Source organism: Rhineura floridana, chromosome 2 (assembly GCF_030035675.1).
Source record: "Rhineura floridana isolate rRhiFlo1 chromosome 2, rRhiFlo1.hap2, whole genome shotgun sequence".
In the NCBI taxonomy this organism is placed as follows: Eukaryota; Metazoa; Chordata; class Lepidosauria; order Squamata; family Rhineuridae; genus Rhineura; species Rhineura floridana.
The window spans coordinates 232,730,000-232,754,606 of record NC_084481.1 but is presented as its reverse complement, the minus strand read 5'-3'; the positions used below and the strand labels follow the sequence as shown (position 1 = coordinate 232,754,606).

The following is a 24,607-nucleotide window of genomic DNA, read 5'->3' as shown; positions in this document are numbered from 1 at the left end:
TCCCATGCCTGGGAGATAGGCAGGTTACCTCTTCTGGATGGGGTCACGCTCCCTCTGAAGGAGCAGGATTGTAGTTTGGGGGTATTCCTGAATACATCTATGTCACTAGAGGCTCAAGCATCCTCTGTGGCTAGGAGTACCTTTTACCAGCTTTGTCTGATTCGCCAGCTACGGCCGTTCTTGGACAGGGATAGTCTGACCATTCTAGTCCATGCATTGGTAACCGCAAGGCTGGATTACTGCAATGCACTCTTTGTGGGGCTGCCTTTGGGCCTGGTTTGGAAGCTTCAGTTGGTGCAGAATGCAGTGGCCAGACTGTTGATGGGGGCATGTGGCTGAAAACATGTGACACCATTATTATAACATCTGCACTGGCTGCCCATCAGCTTCAAGATCCTTGCATTAACTGACAAAGCCCTGAACATGTTAGGCCAGGGTACCTTAGGGACTGCTTGAAGCCTTGCATCCCAGCTCAATCACTGAGATCACTGCAGGAGCATCACTGGTCATCCTCTGGGTCGACACTGCTCATTTGACAACAAGAAATTGAAGCTTTAGTGTCTTCGGACCAGTCCTGTGGAATGCCCTTTCAATAGAATTAAGCAGACGTGTTTTATTCTAATTCTTAAATGCCCACTGAAAATGTTTCATGTCACCAGTCTTATGTAGGCAATTGAGAAGATATCTTAGCTAATGATTTCTGATTTTTATATGGTTTTATTGTGTAGTCATATATGTTGTAAACCACTTTGATACAGTTTTTATGAAAAGCAGTACATAAATATTTTTATAAATAAATAATACTTGGAGCCTGGAAGGAAAAACACCAACCGTCTATTATGCTATGGCCTGAGAACCTCACTGCCCTAGCTACATTAGAACATGCCTCTTAAAGACATCAATTTCATGTGGGTACCTATTTGGACATCTGGAGGGCTTATATTAACTTATATGTTTAACTGAAGATGGGTGTGCTGATGGATACCGTATCCTTAATGTAAGTTCATGGATTTTTATTATATATCATTTCCTTTTCTTTACTTTTTTAATAATCCTTTCTTCTCCCTCCACTCCTGCTTTTTGCTAAATCTACAAATTAAAAATTAACAAACAATATAATAAAGATACATGAATTTTCAGGAGTTCCTCAATGAGGTCATCAGGAATGGTAGACAAGCTTCCCAGAAAAGTCTGCAACCCATTTTTCCTCTGAAACAGGCTGACGCAGGAGAGTGCTGGGTTTGCTTGAGGATGCACACTCAATTCCCGGATACAGCAAAGGCTCAACAGGCCTGCCCAGCACCATGCTTGAAATGAGTGTGTGCCTCTACAGGCAAGTCACTGTGGAACCAAGAAAGGGCCCAGGGGAAGGGCCGTAGCTCAGTGGTAGAGCATCTGTTTGGGATTCAAAAGGTTCCAGGTTCAATCCCCAGCACCACCAGGTAGGGCTGAGAAAGACTCCTGGAGAAATCCTGGGCTGCCACTGCCAGTCAGTGCAGACAATACTAAGCTACATGGACCAGCGGTCTGACTCCATGTAAGACGTACATCTTTATATAAATAAATAGGAAGTCAGTCTGGATGTAGTTCTAATCTAGAAACTACGTTTAAGACTTGAGATGGTTTGATTCCATAAAGGGAGCCACAGACCTGAACTTACAAGATCTGAACAGGGTGGTTCATGACAGATGCTCTTGGAGGTCGCTGATTCATACGGTCGCCATAAGTCGTGATCGACTTGAAGGCACATAACAACAACAACATAGCTCAGTGATAAAGCATTTGCTTTGCATGCCAAAGGTCCCATGTTCAGTCCTCGTCAAGCTGAGGTAGAGAGCGGAAAAAGACCCTTAACTGAAACCCCAGACAGCCACTGTAAGTCAGTGTAGACAGCACTAAGCTAGATGGACTAATGGTGTAACTCACCATTTGAAGTTTGGAGGCCAGTTTGAGAGCATGCATCCAGGCCCAAGTACTGCAATTAAGTCCTTTGGCTGGCCCATCCAAAGAGCCTTACATCACCCCACTGACAAGCAACCTGCCAAGGTAACCTCCTCCGCCTTTCCTGTTCGTGGGTCGGCTGCCACATGCCCACGAAACGGCTAACTGCACCCAGCGGCATTAAGAACAAAGAGGGCAAAAAACCAAACACGCAAACCAGCATGCATCTATTGGGCTCCTCCAAAGTAAAAAGCACAACGGGGGTTGGGGGAGGAAGGGACCCAAATTTCTGCAAAAGGCAAGTCGATCCCAGCCATCGCTGCCTTCTGCGTTTTCTCCTGGCTGACAGACGCACCCGCTCACTCCTTGTGGGCGAAGCGACGGCCTGACGCCTGTAACGGCTCAGAGCCACGGCCAACCTTCACAGCTATGGCAAAAGAGCTTGCGTTGAGGCATTAAAAATAAACGGAAGCGCTTTGCTCTCTGGGCAAAGGAGAAAGGGCTGCAGGAGGGGAGGTGCTCCTACCCAAGCAGGGAAGTAGGCTTCGGGCTCAAAGTATTTGCCGTAGTGCTTGTTCCTTTTGAAGTTGCCCAGGTCTGCCTGCAAGGCAAAGGCCGCCAACAGGAAGTAGGCCTCTTCGCGCAGCACGCTCTGGGAACGGAGGACTTGCTTCCTCAGGTGCCAGTAATAATAGTAGCGGGCAGTTCGGTCGCTGGGAGGAGACAAGGAGGAGAGGGGAGGATAGGCATGAACAAAGGCAGAGAGCAAACTGCCAGAAAAGCAGAACCCAGGAAATCTTTTTGCTGGGGTCCGGTGCCTCTTCTTTGCTAACAGATGCCACTGCACGTATGCTGAAGCTGTTAATGCATCTCTTTACCCTGGCCTTGGACACTTGAGATTTATTTGTTTCTTATCACTTTTATATCTCACCTTTCCTCCAAAGAGTGCAAACATGGCTCTTCCTCTCTTAATTTTATCTTTACAACAACCCTGTGAGGTATTTTATGCTGGGAGACGGCGACTGGCCTAAGGTCACCTCGTGAGCTTCATGGCCGAGCGGAGATTTGAAGCCTGGTCTCCCAGGTCCAAGTCCAACACTCTAACGCATTTCTGGGATCCACTCTAGCTGCAATTGTAATTTGCTTTAAAGATTGTTGTGACCCATCCTGGGACCTCCTGGTGAAGGCCAGGTAATAAATATAACAACAGCAGATTATTGTTATTTATTAATTTATATCCCACTTAATTCCAAAATAAGCTCCTAAGTGGTTTACAAAGTGCAAAAACGAGTCCTATAAATATTAAAATGTAAATGCCCATAATTATGATAGGCAATAAAACAATCCCATTACAAGATTAAAATGTAAATGCCCACAATTAAAACAGGCAACACAGGAGTTCCACTAAAATAGCACAGCAATTAAATCAGGAGGGCAAGAGACAGTGCTTGCAATTACCTGGATCTAGTTCTAGCCACTTAATTGCATGATAAATTGAACCGGAAGGTGAATTGGAGCACTCAAAAGTGTGGGCGGGGTGAAATCTGCACTGAGCTGCACTTCCAAATTCCTAGATGGAATGTCGTCGTCCCACACACACACCTGATTTCAGTGCATTCTTTGGTTTGATTAAACTGAGCCGGCCAACTTTTCAAAGGCACAATTTCTAATTTGGGTGAAATGCTGCAAACGTAGTGTCTCAGAGACTGAGCAATAAATCAAGAAGTCCCCGGTTCGAATCTTGTCTCTGCTATGAACTCACTGGCAGGCCTTAGCATGCCACTCTGCCGAGCCTCAGAGTCGCCATTTGCAACATGGGAAATAATAATATTGATATACCTTACAGGGTTGTCGCTGCTGTTGAAAGGATGACAACAATAATGTATGCGAAGTGTTTTGAACATCTATAAAAATGCTAAGTAGAACTATTTCATAAACATAGGTGGTGCTATAGAAATGATTATTAATACCGATGAGGATGCGAATAAAAATAATCTTATTAATTTTATGACAGCAGTAATAAATACATAAAATTGTGTTAATAATAATGTAATTATTAATACTTTTAGGGTAGTTTAGGCCCAGTGTAGCTTTGTAGTTGAATGAGAAAAATATGAGAAATTACCTTTCTAACAATGAGTGATCCAGAATTGTGGGTTATCTCAAAAAGACCCCTATGCTGAGGTCTTGATAATATGCTAGTGTATTAAGGTGCAGCTGATTTATCAGTAAGCACATAGATTGATCAGCTAAAACATTATTTAATTTGTGGGCCACCTTAGGAGCCAATTCTCCTCTCCTGTGGCTCCTTGCTAGTGAAGTTGCACACACACCAAATGTTTAAAGCACATGAGTACCCCCAAAGAATCCTCTTCCCAACACCCTTAAACTACATTTCCCAGGATTCTTGGGGCGGGGGAGTCATGTGCTTTAAATATATGGTGCATATGCAGCCTCAGGCTTTTGGCAGCCGTGCTCTGATGCCGCTCTCTGCTCCCCCTCCGCATGCAAGCTTCCTCCACCTTACCTGATCAGCCGGCCGTTTTCCACATAGTATTGGACTCGAAAGTGAATGATCATTGGGGGACCAAACTGGTCTATGCCCTGCAACCAAATGCAAAAGTAACAGTTCAGCCTTCTGTTCAAGTTTCTATTTGAATGAGATGGGGGGATCCAACATTTGTTAAGTTGTCCTTTTTTCTAAAAAATGCCAAGCTTCAGCGACAGAAAAGCTACAAAGCAGGGTAGCAATCGTCACTCTTGGCTGGCCCAGGCGATGATGGGATGAAAACGACCCAAAGGTCTGGTTGCGCCGGCTTTTCAAAAACTGTTTGTGCACGAAGCTGTCAACCGCACCGGTGAGGGTAACCCGAGCTTCTGATTTGCCGGTAACCCGAGCTTCCGATTCAGTCCCGGTCATGCCCTTTTTGTTATCTGCTACCAGAAAACCAAGCCTGGCCTTTTGCTATTTTGACACAAAACCCATCTGTCTGGAAACGACGGCAGGAGGCTGAGCTGACTTCGGGGGCTGAAGCCAACTCTCAGAGGTGCTTAAAGGTAATTTTCTGAGACATCCCCCGCATGCCTGCAATTTATCTCAGGGCAGGCTGGAGTTTCAATGCCAAGGCAGCCTCATTAACAGAGGCTAAACGATGCCATAGATCTCCAAAGTGCCTGGTATTAAATCATTAAGCAATTCATAGCTTCTCATCAGCCCTTCTTAGAGGTGGGGGAAGCAATTACAGTACCTTTTTGTTTCTATTTTTTTTAAAAGAGCTGCAAACTGGCTACAGATGATTTCGTTTCTAATTGCGTCGCCTTTTGCTTTGAGAAAAGGCATCTTCATTTGCAGAAGTCAGAGACTCCTCAAAGGATGTAAAAATGGAAGCTGCCGTTTCTTCCCACTGAACCCTGCTGAGAAGATAACCCAAATGCTCCAGAAGGCTGGTTCACGCCACAGCAACACCTTTGTTGTGTGGGGCAGGCCCAGGTCTAGATTGTGTGGGGTAAGATGCTCTCAGGGAAGCATCTCCCCCTCCAATTGCCACTGCTGCTTCTCTCAGGGCCCAATCCACACAACTCCCAGAGGAACAGAACAAGAGGCTGAAGCTCAATCTCTTCTTACTGCTTGCTTGTTTAGAGAGGGTATATCAGGATCCTCAACCATTTTGGGGCCTGGGAGCACATTTGAAAATCTAAAGCTGTCATTAGCACTGCAAAATGCCTATTTCACAGAAGAAAAAATTGGTGATGTCCAGAACCCTCCCAAACAGGCAAAATACCAGCTTGCCCACAAAATGCAGGTAGGCAGGCAAACAAAACAGAAAGGCAACACCCCTTCCCAAACCAAACCACCAGGAAAAAAAGCCAAAAAACCCTTTTACCCCCCCCGCACATTTTTGTAGGCTTCTGGTCAAGCAACACTCCTGTGGAGATCTCCACCGGGCGACTGCACTTGTACAAACCACAGAGTACAACTCGATCACGGAGATCATCTGCAGGAGCGGCTCTGGTCTCCTCTGAGTGGTCTACGCTCATTTAACATCAACGCAAAATTGAGCCTTCAGTGTCATTGGCCCAGTTCTCTGGAATGCTCTGCCAACAGAGATTTAGCAGGTGCCTTCTGTTTGAACTTTTAAGCACCTGCTGAAAACCTTTCTGTTCCACCAGGCTTATGCAGGCAACTAAAAACAAGCTTTTTTAAAGCAACCCTTGACCTTTGTTTTTATTGTATTTTTAATGTTTTTTATTCTATGGTTGTTGTTTTAAGCATGTTGTAAATCACTTTGATGTTTTTAATGAAACAGCTGTATACAAATATTTTTATAAATAAATAAACAAAAAGGCGCCACATGGAGGTGTCCGTTCTCACAAACACTGCCAGTGTAGTAATCCAAGCAGCACCCCACTCTTTCCTCCTCCAAGATGTGCTCCCCCCGGGGCTGCCGAAACTGTGAACCAGTTTCAAGGCTGTGGAAGTCTCCAGCACACTGGGACACGCTGAACCATGGGAGGACACAGCTAGGAGGCACAACCTTGCCCCTCCTGGAATAAACGCAGGGTTAGCCAATGTGGTGCCCTCCAGATGTTGCAGGAGTCCAATTCACATCAGTCCCAGCCTGTACGACCAAGGGTCAAGGATGGGAATGGGTGAGAATTCCGCTGAATTTGGATTTAGCACCGAATTTTTCAATGGTCCCCATATTCTCCATCTTTATGGAGTGATCCTGTTTGCTCCGAATTTAAGCAGTTTTCTCCGGACACCAGATTACACCCCCTTGAATATTCTCTTGAACATATTGTTCTTTTATTAATTTTACCCATGGCACAGCACAACAACTCTCTCTCTCTCTCCGCCACCCCCTTCCACTCGAATAATTCAAGCTCCAAGTGGGAGGGAACAAGCCAAGCCTATAAAATAGCAGAGGAGGATGGGAAACTGCTTTCCTTTCAAAATATTGATAGTTCCTTTCAAAAATATTGATATTAATATTGATATTTTTCAGAGGAAAGAACTGGACTAGTAAAAGCAATGGATAGAGGACAAAGAACGAACTCGAATCGATACTGCCTATTAGGTCAATGGAAGGCTTTCAAAGCGGCACCAGCCAACAGATCCCATCCCTAGTCAAGGATAATGGGCAGCTGTAGCCCAGCACCATCCAGACCAGTGTTCTTCAACTTTTGGTCCCCAGATGTTGTTGGACTACAACTCCCATGATCCCTCGACCAGTGGGTAAGCTGGCAAGGATGATGGGAGTTGTAGTCCAACAACATCTGGAGGCCCAAGGTTGAAGAACAGTGATCCAGAGGGCACTGTGCTTGGCTGCCCCTGCATAAATGCTACACATGGTGGGGGCTCAAGTGATCTGCCCAGTGACAGCAGGAAGTTCAAACAGGATGGATGCATGTGGGGACAGAGCTCACAGCTGCCATCTACTTTCCAGTTCTCCTGGACCATAGAGGTGAAACTAGAGGGGTGTGCCTTACCTTGCTTGCTTCTTTCTTCCATTCTTTTGGACAGTACTTGTAGAGCTTCTGGGATAATTCCATATATACATGCTCATTGTCTGTGCCATGGAAAGAAACAGGAAATTGAGATTAGACAGAGGGGCTGCTGCAGAAGCTTCTTCTGACATTCCTCTTAAAAAGCAGGAATGATTGTGCCCTCGCGGCTAAAGAGAGACACAGTAGTTCATGATACAGTCTGTACACAAAGGTGGTGTTTCAAACACTGCTTTTCTGAACTAGCCTCAACAGTTTCTGCTGGGGGGAAAAAAAGAAAAGAGGATTCCCACACAAATTTCTCTTTACAATATTTACTATTTTTTTGCAATGTATTTTTCAGTTGTTATTGAGCACGTCTTGCCCAGTTTTTAGAAAAATAAATGCACTTAGGTAAAGAAAAATGTTTGTGTGTTCCTGGTGGGAAGCAACTAGGAGAGATTTGATTTTGTTTGTATTTTAATGAGAAACTGCCCAATTCGCTCTTCTCGAACCAGTATACACACTGAAATGCGGGCGCCCTTTGAAATGTGCTCCAAATTCTGCAACGCAGCTCTCCAACCAAATATATACAAAACGCATATACAGTTGGGGAACATGTGCATTAAAATTGACATATTAGTGAAAACAACATGCAAGAATACATTATATTAGAGGAAACTGCTTGCACAAATGGGTACACATTAGTCGAAACTGCATACAAAAATGTGTCTGTTGGGAGAAATGTGCACTAAAGTACAGATGAATATTCATGGGTGTTTTTTTAAAAAATCACAAAGTGCAGTGGAAATGTGGAGAACTGAGTTTTAGACTCGAAAGGCTGAGAGAACCAAAGGTGACAGATACGTCAATCCCCAGAAACAACACAGGGAGGGCTAGATGCCTTTGTTCATTCGAAGCACTGTGGACCATCTCATTCCTTTAAAGCAGAATCCCAACATCAAACGTCCTCTGCTCTTGATTGGTGCTGGGGTGCTGAAAGCCCGGGGAAGTGCAGTGCTACCCATTCTCCCCTCTGTGGGCAGGGAGTCCCCCTCCCTCCTCCCCTCTTGCACCACAATTTCTTCCCCCCTTCTATTTTGGGAAACAGCCATGGTTTAGGGTTCCATCTACGCTGACACTCACCACAGTTAACCATCTACATCAGCAACAGGGAACTTGTAGCCCTCCAGATGTTTTCCGACTCCAACTCTCATCAGCCCAACCCAGCACGGTGTATGGTTAGGAATGGTAGGAGTTGTAGTCTAACAACACCTGGAGGGCTTGAGATTCCCCATTCTTGAACTACACAGTTAGCTGAAAAACCAGTTTCTAATGATGGCTACAAACCGTAGCTTGAGATAACTATGGTTAGCAAATATGACAATGGAGATCTATCGCTGCACTGCATCCGAGCCCTAAGTCAGCCATGCCTATTAGAGTATGTACATTTATATGTATTTATTTATCTATTAAATTTATACAGGAATACCCCGCTATACGGACCTTCACTTAACATACACTCGCTTTTACGGACATACTCCATACTCCACCATGCCCCTGTTTACGTACGCTTGCTTCACACTTACAGACACTTAACGGTGCGTGGGGGTGGAAATAGACACGATCGCGTCACCGCAAATCAGCTGGGAGGCGCGATCGCGATCAGCTGAGAGGCGCGGCAGCGCAGCAGCAGAGGCTTTAGTGCGGGGCTTTGAGGCTCCACATGAAGGAGAGGTAAAAAAAGTTTTAAAAGGTAGTGCTTCACTAAGGACATTTTCGGTTTACGTACTCGCTCTGGTCCCATTGAGTACGTTAATGTGGGGTATTCCTGTATTCCGCCCTTCCTCCCAGTAGGAGCCCAGGGTGGGAAACAAAAACACTAAAACATCATAAAAACAGACTTTAAAATATATTTAAACAAAACATCGTTAAAAACATGTTAAAATAACACATCTTAATTGTTGTAAACCGCCCAGAGAGCTTCGGCTATGGGGCGGTATACAAATGCAATAAATAAAGAAATAAACCTTTAAAAAAGCTTTGAAGGCATCTTAAAAAGCAATTCCAGGTCTCTACTTAAAAGGCTTGTTGAAAGAGGAAGGTCTTCAATAGGCGCTGAAAAAGATAACAGAGATGGTGTCTGTCTAATATTTAAGGGGAAGAAATTCCACAGGGTTGGTGCCACCACGTTAAAGGTCCTTTTCCTGTGTTGTGCGGAACTGACCTACTAAGATGGTACCTGCAGGAGGCCCTCACCTGCAGAGCGCAGTGATCGACTGGGTATATAAGGGGTAAGACGGTCTTTCAGGTATCCTGGTCCCAAGATGTATAGGGCTTTGTACACCAAAACCAGAACCCTGAACTTACAAGTAGACCCATTGAAATTAATAGACATGGCTAGCTTAGGTTCATTAATTTCAATGGGTCTACTCTGAGTAAGACTAGCATTGAATACCACCGGGCAAGCGTATCAGATCCAGGTAAAGGTCATACAAAGTGCAACATAGGTGGAGATGCACAGAGAGGAAGGAAGCTTGCATCAAGCTGAATTGCCCTCCTTGGGACTTACTGTGAATGACGCTGAGTCCAAAGAGATGACAGTCCTTCAGCCGGAGCAGGTCACACACCTGGACTAGTAGCTCATGGCACAATATTTTAACCTACAGAGGGTGGGGCGCGGGTGGTGGAAAAGGCAATTATTTGGAGAGTAATTTCTGCAAAAATTATACAGGAAGGCTTATTTCAGGATTTATAAACTGCTCTACAGCGAATACTGGAGTGGCGTACAGAAACAGATTATAAACATAATACAGATCACAAAACAGTTAAAAATACATTTTTTTTGGTAAAGTAAAATAAAATAAGATTAGGTTGGGAATGCTTGGGCGACAAGAAACGTTTTCAACAACTGTTGAAAACAATGCTGGGGCTTTAAGTAGTTAACAAACACGTAACTTTATTTAACAATTTTGCTAAATTGCTAAAAGGGCAGAAAATCTGGTGCCACAACACTAAGAGCTCGAGTCACACCATGCTGTATTGCAGGGGTATGCAGCATAATCAACAGATCATTTCCCACAGATGTTGAACTAGACTTCATACTACCCCGGCTTCTAGTTGGTGGCGATGGTCGCTGCAGTTGCCTAACAAGATCAGCAGACGAACTGTACAGAATTCTGCAACCTTCATTTGCCCAAACAACAATCTATGATGTATGAACCATACACAAAGTCATATTTTTAGGTTACTTTGAGAAGGGGAAAGGAGCTATGCTCTGGAACCCCAACACCCAGGAAACCCTGTAACCTCAGGGGCTAGAAACATGTTTTTTAAAGCAACAAAAACAGAGATTCCCAGAATTCAAAATTTTGCAGTGACAATAATGTGTATGTCATGATGTTTAGGCACATTTGTTTAAGAAGGCTTTCCTAGCCATTTATGAAATATTAATCATACACCTGCATAAATGCATGCAACATAGCACTAAACAGACTGTTCCATCAGCCAAGGATTTCTCCTTGGGCCAAGGAATTATCTTCCCTTCTCCCCCCCCATGTGCCCTTAAATCTGTTCTGGGGTGGCCCCAACCCTCTAGAACTGATTTGGGGGCAGCGGGAGAAGAATCTCCTTGCACTTTTGCTCCTACTAAAAATGTAGTTGAATGTCTCCCATCGTTTTTAGGATTTGTGGAACCGGTTTTATTGTTCAGAAGAGCTGGCAGAAATGGTTTTAATTATTTTTAGAATTTGTATTTCATCTTGTTTTTATCCTGCTGTACACTGCTTTGAGGGCCTCAGGTCATGAAAGTGGAAATGGACTGCCTTCAAGTCGATCCTGACTTATGGCGACCCTATGAATAGGGTTTACATGGTAAGCAGTATCCAGAAGGGGTTTACCATTGCCTCCCTCTGAGGCTAGTCCTCCCCAGCTGGCCAGGGCCTGCTCAGCTTGCCACAGCTGCACAAGCCAGCCCCTTCCTTGTCTGCAACTGGGCTCCTTGGGACTCTGCAGCTTGCCCACGGCTGCACAGGTGGCAGGGCACGTAACCCCTGAGCCACTCCCTGTGGGGTGATCTTTAGCTGGCCCTTGACACCCAGGAGACACGAGCAAGGATTTGAACTCAGACTCTGGACTCCCAGCCAGGCTCTCCTCCCCCCACCGTGCTATACCAGCTGTCAGGTCATGAAGCAGTTTGCAAATAAATAAATCACTGAAGGTCAGCTCTTGGGTAGCTGTGGTAATGCGTTAATGATGACCAAACCTACATGCATGTTTGTTGTGGGGGGGAGAGGGAGGTAAGCAGGGCCTGACCACAGAATTGCCCCCCCACCAGCCACAGGGAAGCAGTTCCTTGCAGCTCTGAAAATGTGTATAAAGGACCAGGGAATTCACGTTGAAAAGACAAGGAGGGAAACACACAATCCTCAAGGGGTGCCTCTGATCTTTTAACCATGGGGAACAAAAATGCTGCAGCCAAGGCATCATCCCCCAATTTGAAGCAAAAGTCAAAATAAAAAAAAATTACTCCAGACAAAAATAGCTACAATCTCAAATTTCATTTTCAGACAGTTAAACGAGAAGGAAAAACAGTGAGATCCATTGGACTCAAGAGGGCTTCAAATCTTTTAATCTCTTGCAGTATCAATGGCTCAGTTTAGAAGCTTGAACGGTGAGGGGGCTTCAAACATTTTCAAAGGGTTTGAGGGAGGGCGTTTTCCCACTGCCGTGAGGCCTCAACTTCTCTTACTTTTGCGGCAATTACGGTAACAGCATGCAAATAAAAATATGTAGATCCACCGCAAAATATTCTGATTTCCAGAACGGCTCTGGATACCGCAAGAGCCCCATGCCTTGCCACAAAGGCACGAAGCCAGAGGATTAATAATTGAAGAATTCGGAACAGCAGCATAAGCAACTCTTTTAAAAAATGTCATGTATCAAAGGAGGAGGGCGGCAGAGAAAAATGGCCCAGTCCAAGTTACAAAAAGGAAGGCAAACGCTTTAAACGATCATCTCTTGGAACATCTAAATCCTCTTGTCATGGAGAGCAATCTGGCAGAGGGGCGGGTATTTTATGCAGCACCAAACAACAATATTTTAAATTTAATGTCTGCCATTTGCGAAGGCAGGTTCCATTCAGAGAGCCAAGATAAAGAGCTTCTATGACAGCAACAGGGATACAATGTGGCAACTTTATAACCTTTTCTTGTTTTTTGACCATGAACGGCACCGTCCTCTCTGGTCAGAGGCCCAGTGCTCCACAAAGGAGATGAAAGGGCAGTCACAACATCATTCTGGATGCAATTTAGAAAGCTGGATATGTGGAAGCCAGCCAGAGCGGGGACGGTTGAGAGAGAAGGGCTTTTTCACTGTCAAGTCACCAGTCAGCATGGTCAGACTGTTAGACAAGGACACTAGGAGGGCAGGGTTCAAATCCTCACTCAGCCATGAGGCTCACTTAGATGACCTTGGGCTAGTGACTGTTGCTCAGTCTATCCTACTTCACAGGGTTATTGTGAGGACAGAATGAGAAGGGGGAGAACTATGTAACACCACTGGGAGCACCTTGCAGGAAAGGCATGCAATTTGCTTTTTCTTTGTCAAGCTGGTGCCCTCCAAATGGCTGGGAAGGAAAGGGTTAAAGAACCACTCTGCATGTGGTAGTTTTATGCGCTAACAGAAAGTCATTGCAAACACAAAAAAGGAAGCCCATGTAATGTGCGGCTCTGGCTTGCACTTTCCCACAGGCACAAGATTTGGTACTCTGTAAAGTCTGTTTTCATTGTTCTACAGCAAGTTTCCAGCCCTTCAAGCTGTGAAAGGCAAGCTAGAAAGTGTTCTGGCAACTCAAGCAAGTGAGCCAAGCTGGAAGAGAAGGCACTCCCCACATCCCTCTCAGGGATGGGCAGACGTCCGGTTTGTTACAATCTACTTCGTTTCTGACTAGAACCCTGAGACCTACCAACCAGAGTCAGGTGCAAAAAGATACGACAAACAGTTTGAATTAAAGAACAGCGTCCCTCTGAGCGTAGCAATCTGTTTCCAGTAGGAGAACTGGGCTCACAGTCCACTCACACAGTGCCCACTCCTGGCTAGCTTGCCTCATTTCAGCAACCTAATTTAGTTTTAGAAAAGTCATTTTGTTGTTCCTATTATTAAACAACGGGGAGTCAGCAACTATCTGCAAATTGCCCCCAAGGACTTAGCAGCAGAACCCGGCCTACTTTCTGTCCACCCCCCCCCCACCCTAGACAAGGTCCACTTATCAAGGCTTTTGAAATGGGGAGATAAATGGATGGGGGGCATGAACATGTCCCCATCTACAGTGGGCCCCCGGGGAGGGGAGCGAAAGAGAGGGCTCTGAGCCGGCTGACTTACCTTTATGATGATGTTGAGGGAATCGTCATTGGGGAGAAAAATACAGACGCTGCGTCGGTCCTGCATGACTCTGTTATTGTGGAAGTTCAGTTTGTTCATTGTGTTCCGGGCCTTCCCCGTGGATGTCTTAGCGAGCAGCTCCAAGACCGTCTGGAAACCTCGAGGTCAGAGCACTCGGCCACCAGCCCCTCCTCTTCGTCACCCACGGCACAGCAGCCAGGGCATCCTGGCATTTCCTCCCAAGGGTACCATCGCTGCAAAGAACAAGAAACACAGACAACTGTACAGACGGTAGGAACTACAGGGAGGCAGGAGAAAAACATTTCCCAAGCCCTACTGATAACTACTATTAAGGAAATGTATATCCAGCCTTTTTAAAAAACAACAGCACTTAGAGTGGTTTGCAACTAAGGATGGGCAAATCTGACACTTTCCGTTTCTTATTTTTCCACGCTTAAATTCAGTTCTCCACATTTCTACATCAGCTTGTGATTTTTTTGCCCTAAAGTTCTCATAAAAATTCACCAGCATTTTAGTGTGAATTTCTCCTGACATACTTTTGCAAAGGATAACTCCCTATTATTTATATTTCCCTAACATAGTACATCTTGGAGGTTATTTTCACTAAGACATGCATTTACTGAAAACTTCACCCTAATATATGCATTTTTGTACACATTTCTTGGCTGAAGAGCCACGCTGCAAAATTCAGAGATGTGCAAATTTCGAAGGATGGCTATGTTTTGCTTTGGAAAGTGCAAATTTGGCAAATTCGTCTTTAAATGTGAATGGATTCAAATTCCCCCCTCCCCCGGTCCCTACTTGCAACAGTTCTCAGTTGCGGTGTCAGAAACAAAAAACTCCCTCAACTCATCCAGACCAGCCAAGAAAAGAAGCCTTTGATGTTAGTGGACAGAACCAAGTTCTCATTTACTTAAAAACTTCCTCAACTGCCCTTCATCAGAAGATTCGAGGGTGTTGTAAAAAAGGGAGTGAACAATTCATCCATCACATAAATGCTCTTTCTGCCTCTCCAGGTTTGCAGACAGGGGTCTTTCCCCATTTTTTACCTGGAGATGACAAGTATTGAAAATGGGATCTTTTTCAAGAATTTTTTTTTAAAAGTATTAAACAGTAGTTCCTAGATTTGAACTACATTCACTCTGTTTATTTACATAGGGATGTACGTCTTAACACGTGAGTCTGACCACTGGGACGTGTAGCTCAGTACTGCTGACCCTGACTGGCAGGGGCTCTGCAGGGTTTCCAACAGCCCTACCTGGAGGTGCTGAGGACTGAGTGTCCTCAGAGCCAGTTATGGCATTAGTGTCCGAGGACAAAAAGGCATTTCGCCAGGTGCATGCATATGTGCTCCCATCTCTGAAAGCTGATGCCGCAGTCAATTTGTGTGTCTTTAAAAGTGCCATGAGCCTTTTTAAAAAAAAAATATGAATGGGTATCCCTTGTGGAATTTGTCACAATCAATAGCTTCTTTTTAATTCTTCACCCTCACCTCCTGCATTGCTGCCACAAACATGAATAAGGACACCTTTATACCAGTGGTCACTAGCGGCTCCATGTCAGTGGTGCTTCAGCGAGCCAGGTGAAGATTGTTTTATCCTTTCCTGTTTTTAAGGTTATTCCTGGTCTCCTTCTGCTTTTTTTTGCTGTTACTTCGTCTTCTCTCCCCCCCCAATTGAAAAAAATATTATACTGTTTTGAAAGTTGATTGCTGAATTTTTCAAAAGCACCATGAATGCTTCTGTCGAAAGATGAGAGAGGAATCGCTAGAATAAATCTGGCATCATCACAGTTGTTATTTATTCATAGAATAGTAGAGTTGGAAGGGGCCTATAAGGCCATCAAGTCCAACCCCCTGCTCAATGCAGGAATCCAAATCAAAGCATTCCTGACAGATGGCTGTCCAGCTGCCTCTTGAATGCCTCCAGTGTTGGAGAGCCCACTACCTCTCTAAATAATTGGTTCCATTATCATATGGCTCTAACAGTTAGGAAGTTTTTCCTGATGTTCAGTCAAAATCTGGCTTCCTGCAACTTGAGCCCATTATTCTGTGTCCTGCCCTCTGGGACGATTGAGAAGAGATCCCGGCCCTCCTCTATGTAACAACCTTTCATGTACTTGAAGAGTGCTTCAAGTACATTCAGCACCGCCAGAGCATACGCAGGGCCCTTACATAGGCAAAGACAGATAGCTCCCTGGTCAGAAGGAGCTTACAGTCCACAACAGACAATGAGGGAAAGACAATGGGGAAATGCAGTCACATTTATTTTTATTTAATATATTTATTATTAAATTTATATCCTGCCCCTCCTCCCAGAAGCAGTTCAACAACAAGTGATAAAACACTGAAAACATCTTTTAAAAAATGTACTTGAACTTGGTTGGATTCAGGGCATAAAGGCCATCCACACACAGAGAAGGCAGGCTGCAAGGAGAGGGCTTAAGGAAGGGAGAGGTGTTTCTTTGTGGGCAAAGGGCTGAGACGCTTTCTGGCTGAGGCAAGTGTTCTGAAATGCCCCTCGCAACATCGGTGTGATCGTTTTATTTTAGGCTGCCTTCATCTAGCCAAACTAGACAAAGGATCCCATCCTGTGTAAAATTCTAAGGGCTCTGACAGAGCCCTCATTAAACTGAGGGTCCTTTGTGCTGAGAAACTTCAAAATGTGTATAAAGGAGCAGAAAATGCATGCATGGAGCAAAGGCCTGGTCCAGCAGAACGAAGCGGCAGAATAGATCTCGCAACTTCAGATTGCAGGAGAGAAATGCCATTTTCAAAAAAAGAAAAGCAACTACAAGACCCTCCCCCCTGACCACAAGTAAAAAGCGAGCAGCTACCATGCCAGGTTCCAGCCTCATCTGCTGCTTGCTATGCCAGGTTTATGCTTGCAGATAAGCAGAATGACTGCTGCAAGATGGCAGTTGTGGTAGAGGAAAAGCCAGGTGAGCTTTGCTTCTCTGCAGGGCTGATGAGGCGGCCCTGCTTCATTCTCTTCCTCACGGAAGTATGATGGAACAGTCACTCGAAGTGGCAAAGGAAGGCATGATTTGAAGCACAGAAGCAGCACACCGAGTAGTTAGATTTCACTAAAACCTAACTCGGCACTTGATTTTCAGATAGTTGGCAATCTTTATGCACCTATCCTGAATGCTGCAAACTTCCACAGCTTTTCCTGACACCGGATTTTTGCTAAGGTTCGATGGAATGCAGTTGAACCAGCACAAACAACTGGATCCCATCCTTAACGTGGAGGGGTGCTTAACCCTGTCCACCATCAGCCACTTTCTCCCCTGCAACCTACAGCTGTGCTTTCCCCCCGGCAGCTAAGGTTCTATACACCCCTTTGCCATGCTGTGACAGCTGGTGGGGTAAAGGCCTTGGGGACAATGACAAGTGGGTGGGAAGGTTCAAGCACATCTTTTCTGCTTGCTATTTCTCTGCCTCAAACTGCACCTTTCCCAATTACTTTGCAACTGTTTGGCAGAGCTCTGGGTTCCCAGACAGAGGTCCCCTTAGGAAGTATAGTTTTGGCCTTCGTCTCAAACTTTTCTGGTTACACAGGTTTTATTTAATACACACCTCTTTCTCAATCTCACTTCATACTGTGTATCTTGTGATGACAAACACCGCAACTGTCACGAGCCATCAAGTGGCTTATTTTTAAAAAGAACACACAGAAAAAAAGTGTTACATTCAATCCCCAAACACTCGAAGCTTGAGACGCCTTCTGGCTAACACTTCAGGGCCTCATCCATAGACTGGAACAAGGATGAAACGACTATTTTAAACTTTTCTTGCACGTATTGCCTTCCCGCAAATTCTCTGTCTCTGTGTTTTACAATACCTTAACCTGGGCTCCTAAGGCCCAATTAAAAAATCTAGCTCCTTCAGTTTTACCAGTGATGGGAGCCAAAGCATTTTGCTGATCTCTGTTTTGTAGTCACTTAGAAGCTTCTGCTATCGATTTAAACCTTTAGAGGATTCAAAGCCTCACTGAATGCAAGGAAGTTTATTATCTCTTGCTCATACAAACAGAGTCCTTTTTATTGTGCACTCGTGATGGTTTGTGCTCATGACGGCATTGGGGGGGGGTGTTGTATGTGATCCTGATTTTAATATTGTTTGTACCTAAAAAGGTTTTGGGGCAGTCATACGGCTTCACTTCCAGTCAGTGAACATCCCATGACTTCCTGCTGAAATTTTATAACTTTTATAATATCACAAATGTTTCAGGTTTTTTTTCAAATCCTGCTTTTGTTGTGCTATAGCACAAGCAATTATGCGGTAACACTGGGAAAGCATCACAGAACTAAATAATAATAATTAATAATAATAATAATAATAATAATAATAATAATAATAATATTTATTAGTCACTTACCTAGCAAAGCAACCCAAAGTCACTTACAACTATTGTATGTCGCCTAGAGCAACAGGATTTTACCTGCCAGATAGGCGTCTAATAAATTACAGATAATAATAATAATAATAACAATAAGATTAAAATCAACTACAACAAACCCATTAAAACAACACACACAACACAATCTAAAAACAGATCAGTACAAATAAAGACAGGCAAGGCCTGCCACATTAAAAAAGGCCTAAAGCCCTTGAAATAGAGCCAAAACCCAATAAAAAAGGAATTTCCCAGATTCAGACTAGGGATAGCTTTGCATGTTGTAAAATTACACTGAATCAGACCTATCTGATGGCTTCTTAGACTATATTTGTGAGGCCTAAATTCAATTAGCACAACAAAGTTTTACAAGAACAGCAAATCAGAGCGAGCAAGTGGTTGTGTACACTTCTATTTTTCCAAGTTCACTGGTGTGTAAGAAATAAATGCATTTGTTACTAGACTGTAATTGGGAAAAGGGCAGTATCCAACAGAAATTGCAGAACAGGAGATAGGAAAGTTTTATGAATTGTCAGTTGCATAGAGCAGGCTGTATCCTAAATGAACATATAGCCTGTCAATCAGGTACTTCAAGGAACTTCTTTAGTTCCACTGCTGCTTCTTCTATTGGTTGAGTGTTCCAGTGCCACTGTCTTGTTGGACTAAAATTTGTTCACTTGACAGTGCAAATGTTTTAGCATAGCTGCATATTGTTTATTCTGCACCTCAAATTCTTTTTGAAGCCTAGTATGTGGAATGATGTGTGGACAGCCCAGGATAAAATCACCACTAATGCACTATTGCTGCATTAATGACATCTTGCAGATATATGCTAGGAGACTTGCAGTTGAAGAGAGGGCGGTTAGTTCAGATTCAAACCGTCTCCAAACCCTCCCTCTCAAGCTCCCGGACTACAAATCCATCTCACCTCTTGGCTCCCTTCCTATCAACAGCATGGAGGCCCTCTTGTTCCTTGAACCAGGGTGAGTTCCTATCTAGCTCCCATATGCAGCTGTGTTAAGTTTCCCAACTCAGTTTTAAGAGACGAGGCAGAATCTTGAGGGGTAGGAAAAGGTTCAATCAGCACACTTGGAGGAAACGGATTATTTGGATCCATACCCATCGGGTTTCAGGACTGGACACGGAACTGAAACAGCCTTGGTCGCTCTAGTGGATGATATGAGGAGGGCATTAGATAGGGGAGAATTCACCTTTCTTGTCCTCCTGGATCTCTCAGCGGCTTTTGATACCGTCGACCACGGTATCTTGCTGGACCGTCTGGAGGGATTAGGAATAGGAGGCACAGTATTAAACTGGTTCCGTTCCTTTCTCTCCGATAGACAACAGCAGGTGGCATTGGGAGAGGTGGTTTCAGACCCTTGGCCTCTCAATTGTGGTGTGCCACAGGGCTCTATCCTCTCTCCCATGCTATTTAACATTTATGTAAAGCCGCTGGGAGCCATCATCAGGAGGTTTGGGCTGCAGTGCCACCAATATGCGGATGACACTCAGCTCTACCTCTCATTTAAGTCCTCACTAGAGTTGGCTGTGGAAACCATGTCCAAGTGCCTGGAATCCGTGAGCGGATGGATGGGAAGAAACAGGCTAAAGCTGAATCCTGATAAAACTGAAGTACTGCTCGTGGGAGACAAGGGAAGGTTGGGAAACATCGACCTGATACTTAATGGGGTAAGATTACCCCTGAAAGACCAGGCCCGCAGTCTTGGGGTGATCCTTGACTCCAGGCTGACTATGGAGGCCCAGGTTTCATCGGTGTGCCGAGCAGCTTGGGGTCAATTGCGTCTCATACGAAGGCTGCAACCCTACCTTCCTGTACATCAGCTCCCACTCGTAGTACACGCTCTGGTCACCTCTCGTTTAGATTACTGCAATGCGCTCTACGTGGGGTTACCCTTGAAAACAGTCCGGAAATTACAGCTGGTACAAAATACGGCGGCTCATTTACTTACGAATAGCCGCCGTTATGATCATATTACTCCAGTGCTCTACAATCTACACTGGCTTCCAGTTGCTTTCCGGGCTCAATTCAAGGTGTTGGTATTAACCTTTAAAGCCCTGTACGGTGTCGGCCCAGTATATCTGATGGAGCGCCTCCACCGTCACAAATTGAGCCGCCCTACAAGATCTGCCACGCAGGGCCTTCTCTCAGTCCCACCAACTAAAGTGGCTAGGTTGGTGAGGACTCGAGAGAGAGCTTTTTCTGTGGCGGCCCCCTCGATCTGGAACTCCCTCCCAATAGATCTTCGTCATGCCCCTTCCCTGGATATATTTCGCCGGGGCCTGAAGATTTGGCTTTTTAAGCAGGCCTTCGCAACCTTTGAGACCTCTAAGGTGAATCAGCCTTGAACTAAAATGTTGATAAATCTATCATACTGTAAACTTTGTATTGTACTGCACTGACTATATTATTATTGTATTTTATCGTGTTTTATTGTTCGCCGCCTAGAGTGGCCATCGGCCAGATAGGCGGCTTATAATTTAAAGTTTATTATAAGTTTATCATTATTATTCAATCGGTGGCTTTCTAAAGTCTGCACTTCCCGCCCAGATCAACTGCAAACTCATCCCAGGAGTTCAATCCAAAACAGTTTTTGTATGGCCCACGGAGGTTACCAAGAGCCCTTTTTCCTCCAAACTAAGGCAGAGAAATGGTGGGGAGGGCTTCTGATGGGTGCAGGCTAAAGACTTGGAAGCTCCCACTCAAAATAGGAGCCACAGGCACTATATTTCCTATGGTGCCCAGTGACTGCATACTGTTGCAAACAGCAGCTCCGTTTCCCTTTCCCAAACTGAGGCAAGGAAACAAGAACATCAGAAGAGCCTGGCTGCTGGATCAGGCCAAAGGGGGCCCATCTAGTCCAGCCTCCTGCTCTCACTGTGGCCAACCGGATGCCTCAATGGGAAGAACACAGGCAGGACCTGAGCGCAACAACTCACTCTTCCCACTTGCATGATTCCCAGCGACTGGTATTCAGAGGTACCCTGCCTCTGACAGTGGAGTAGAACATAGGCATTGTGGCTAGTACCACTGATAGCCTTATGCTGCATGATGTCGAAGACTCTGGATGCCCCCAGGGCAATAGGAACTAAATTTCCTATGGCACCCAGTGGCTCTGGATATTGCTCTACATAACAGTCTCCAGGGCCTGAAGTCAACCACTTGGTGGCTTCCCCACTACTGCCCTGCCTCTATGGGACTGGAAAAGAGAGGGGACAGTATTGGTGGTGGTGGGTCGTTGGGGGACGCAGGCTGCTGGGGGGTCTCCAGCACCTGTTGCACTTGGAGCTTCGTATTTTTGCAATGTGCATGAAAGTTAAGACCAACATTTCCTACAGCAACATTATTTATTTATTTATATGTATTTATTTATCACATTTATATATCGCCCCATAGCCGAAGCTCTCTGGGTGGTTTAATTTCTGGCCTTCCTCTCAAGACCATTCTCTGGGATTTAACACCATGCTTATTAAAGTCTTAATTTTTTTAAATTGTGTTTCTAAATTGTTTTTTGTGTTTTAAAATTTGTATATTTGTTTCTATTGTTTTTAATTGCTGTGAACCGCCCAGAGAGCTTTGGCTATGGGGCGGTATATAAATGTAATAAATAAATAAATAAATTTAAGAGAAGCCACTAACTTCAGAGAAGCTCCATCATAACAGTGCGGTGTAATGGTTAGGGTGATGGACTAGGACCTGGGTTTAAATCCCCACTCAGCCATGAAGCTCCTTGGGTGACGCTGGGCCAGTTACTGAATGTTGGGACGATTCAGGACACACAAAAGGAAGTATTTCTTCATCCGGTGCAGAGTTGAACGATGGAATTCGCTCCCACAAGAGGCAGTAATGACCAGTAGCTTGGAGGGCTTTTAAAGTGGATTAGGGAAATTCATGGAGGATGAACCTGCCAATGGCTACTGGCCACGGTGGCTATGTTCTACCTCCACTGTCAGAGGCAGAATGCCTCTGAATATCAGGTGCTGGGAATTGCAAGGGGGGGAGGTGCGGTTTTACTCTGGTTCTGATCCACCAGGCCTCTTCTCATATGGTGATATCATCATATTGTGCCTATGGATGGGATCCACTTGCTGGTGCCTGCTCAACTGCATTCTGTCGAACTGGCAGACAGATAGATCCATGTCGTGTCAATTATTTTCCCACTATCCTTTGTTTTTACCATTCCAATTTTCCTCCTCTGGAAAAATAACAATATGAAAGCAGTTTTCCCTCTACCCTGTGCCCCCTCCCCGAGTCCTCCCTTCTCCTCCTCCCCAAACGTATTGGATCCTCCCCCCCCCCAGCCCTAGAAGAAAGCAAAAACATTGCCTGGTCAGTCACCATCGGAGAAAGCAAAGGCGCAGGTTGGACAGTTTAACGTTAGCAAAGCAGGGGCACAGAATGCAAAGCAAAAGCACAGGCTCGTCAGCTTCAGATTAGCAAAGCAAAGTTTGATGCAGCTTTTTAAAAAAACCAAAATCCCTTGTTGGGAAAAGCCACGGAAACTCATAACATTCAGGATCAGTCGGCAAAGATGGCTAACATGCGGACTATCTTGGAGCCTGCTACCAAGTTCAATTTTAGCAAATTTTTCACCCATCCCTAATTGTGCCACAGAAAGTTGGCTTATCAAATGGATATGTGAAATGGGGGGGGGGAGGCGGGCTGACTGTCCCTCCCCAGCTTTCTTATACCCCCCACCCTGTGATGAGTGTGTTCAGTAGGCTCAAAAGGACATCCAGGTAAGAACAGAGGAAGAGCCATGCTGGATCAGGCCAAGGCTCAAGCACATTGAGCTCGACATGTAAGGGGGGGTCCTGGCCCATACAGGTTCCCTACTTGGGTGGAAAAGTGCTATGCAGGTGCATTGGGATGTGCGGAGAGCTCCTACTGGCACCGGCCAAACACATGGATGGCATGGCTTTCAGGAATGTCAAAATTGGGGGTGGGCTAGCCCACACGGCCCCTGCATATAATATTAATAAATAAATAAAATTTTATTTTTGAGGCGCCTATCTGGCCGAATGAACGGCCACTTTAGGTCACGTACAAAATACAATAATACAATAACATACCATATAGAAGCCAAGAAGGACCATAATCAATAATTAATAAAACACCAGTTAATAACAACAGTTAAAAGACTAACCCACCCCAGAAATCCCATAGGCCTGCCTGAACAACCAGGTCTTTAAGGTCAGGCGGAAACTTGACAGGGAGGGGGCATGGCAAAGATCAAATGGGAGGGAATTCCAGAGGGTGGGTGTTCATTCTTTGAACATGGCGTGGGTCATCTGAACAACCCTATAGAACCAAACCATTGGTCCACCTTGCACAGTATTCTCTTTCCTAGCCAGGCTACCTGAGATACTTTTGAAAGGGGGGTAGCAGCTCTTAAAAGTCTCTCCCCACCCTGGACCACTTGAAAAATCCTGGGGCTCTCAGCCCATCACTTAGCATTTTTCTTCTTCTTTAATGCCAGCATTATTATGAAAACCAGCACTGTCTTGTGAAAATCACAGGCCCTCGGCAAGGCTGCTGAGAAGGGCACCTTGAAGTGACAATGTTTTGAAGAAGAAAAAAACTAGTAGACTGCACCAGTGTCATGTCATGACTTAGTTGACTACAACCTACTGCACACAGCACAATTTAAATGTCATAGTCCAATCAAACGTCAAAGCTTTACTTGAAAACCTTTTTTGAACAGTCGTAAATATTTTAAGACATAGTAACTCAAAACACTTCCCTTACTTTATTTAAAATTTTAAGGGGAAAAAAATGAAGGCACTGGAAACTGTTAGCATACTAATTGTAGCATGCTTGAAGAGTTGTGCGTATTAATATCTGAGGGACAGACATCCTAACAACATTCACCTGAAAAAAAAAAAGAGTTGATTATAGCTTTGGTTTTAGATTTGACTAGTATTGTATCCATTCCAGGTACCTGATTTGACTTATAACGTCCCTATTCATTATGTTACCAATTAATCATATGAAACACTGTATTTCGGAAAGTGAAAAAGATTTCCATGGAATAGTAAGACTAGTAGGACGTTTTTCTCCCCAAAACCCTGGGGTGCTCCACATGTAAGCAGAGAAGTATTATAATAATAGCCTTTGTCAAGCTGGTGCCCTCCAAATGTTTTGGATTACAATTCCCACTAGCCCCAGGAGAGCATGACTGTGGGGTGCAGAGTCAAACAGGAGCATGGCTGCAGTGGCTTGAGCTGATGGAAGGTGCTGTTGGAAACAACTGCAGTCATAAGGGCTAGCAACTTGAATATCTTTTTAAAGTAGCGATTTGCAGGATGCTGGCTTTTATTGCTCAATATCAGATTATGGGCAACTGAGGAACTGCACAAAACAG

General features: G+C 44.7%; 1 protein-coding gene across 3 annotated transcripts in view; it reads right to left on the bottom strand.

Annotated features, from left to right (window-relative positions):
• The window catches only part of FRMD6 (FERM domain containing 6), a 189,424-nt gene that overhangs the window by 35,924 nt on the left and 128,893 nt on the right, over positions 1 to 24,607 (bottom strand). For all 3 annotated transcript variants that reach the window (XM_061612534.1, XM_061612533.1, XM_061612532.1), the window contains 5 exons: positions 13,807 to 14,060; positions 9,998 to 10,088; positions 7,432 to 7,511; positions 4,469 to 4,545; positions 2,468 to 2,654 (listed from right to left, as the gene is read on the bottom strand). In XM_061612534.1, the coding sequence (XP_061468518.1) occupies positions 2,468 to 2,654; positions 4,469 to 4,545; positions 7,432 to 7,511; positions 9,998 to 10,088; positions 13,807 to 13,905 (534 nt within the window). In that variant the 5' untranslated portion in view covers positions 13,906 to 14,060. The remainder of the gene's footprint in view (positions 1 to 2,467; positions 2,655 to 4,468; positions 4,546 to 7,431; positions 7,512 to 9,997; positions 10,089 to 13,806; positions 14,061 to 24,607) is intronic.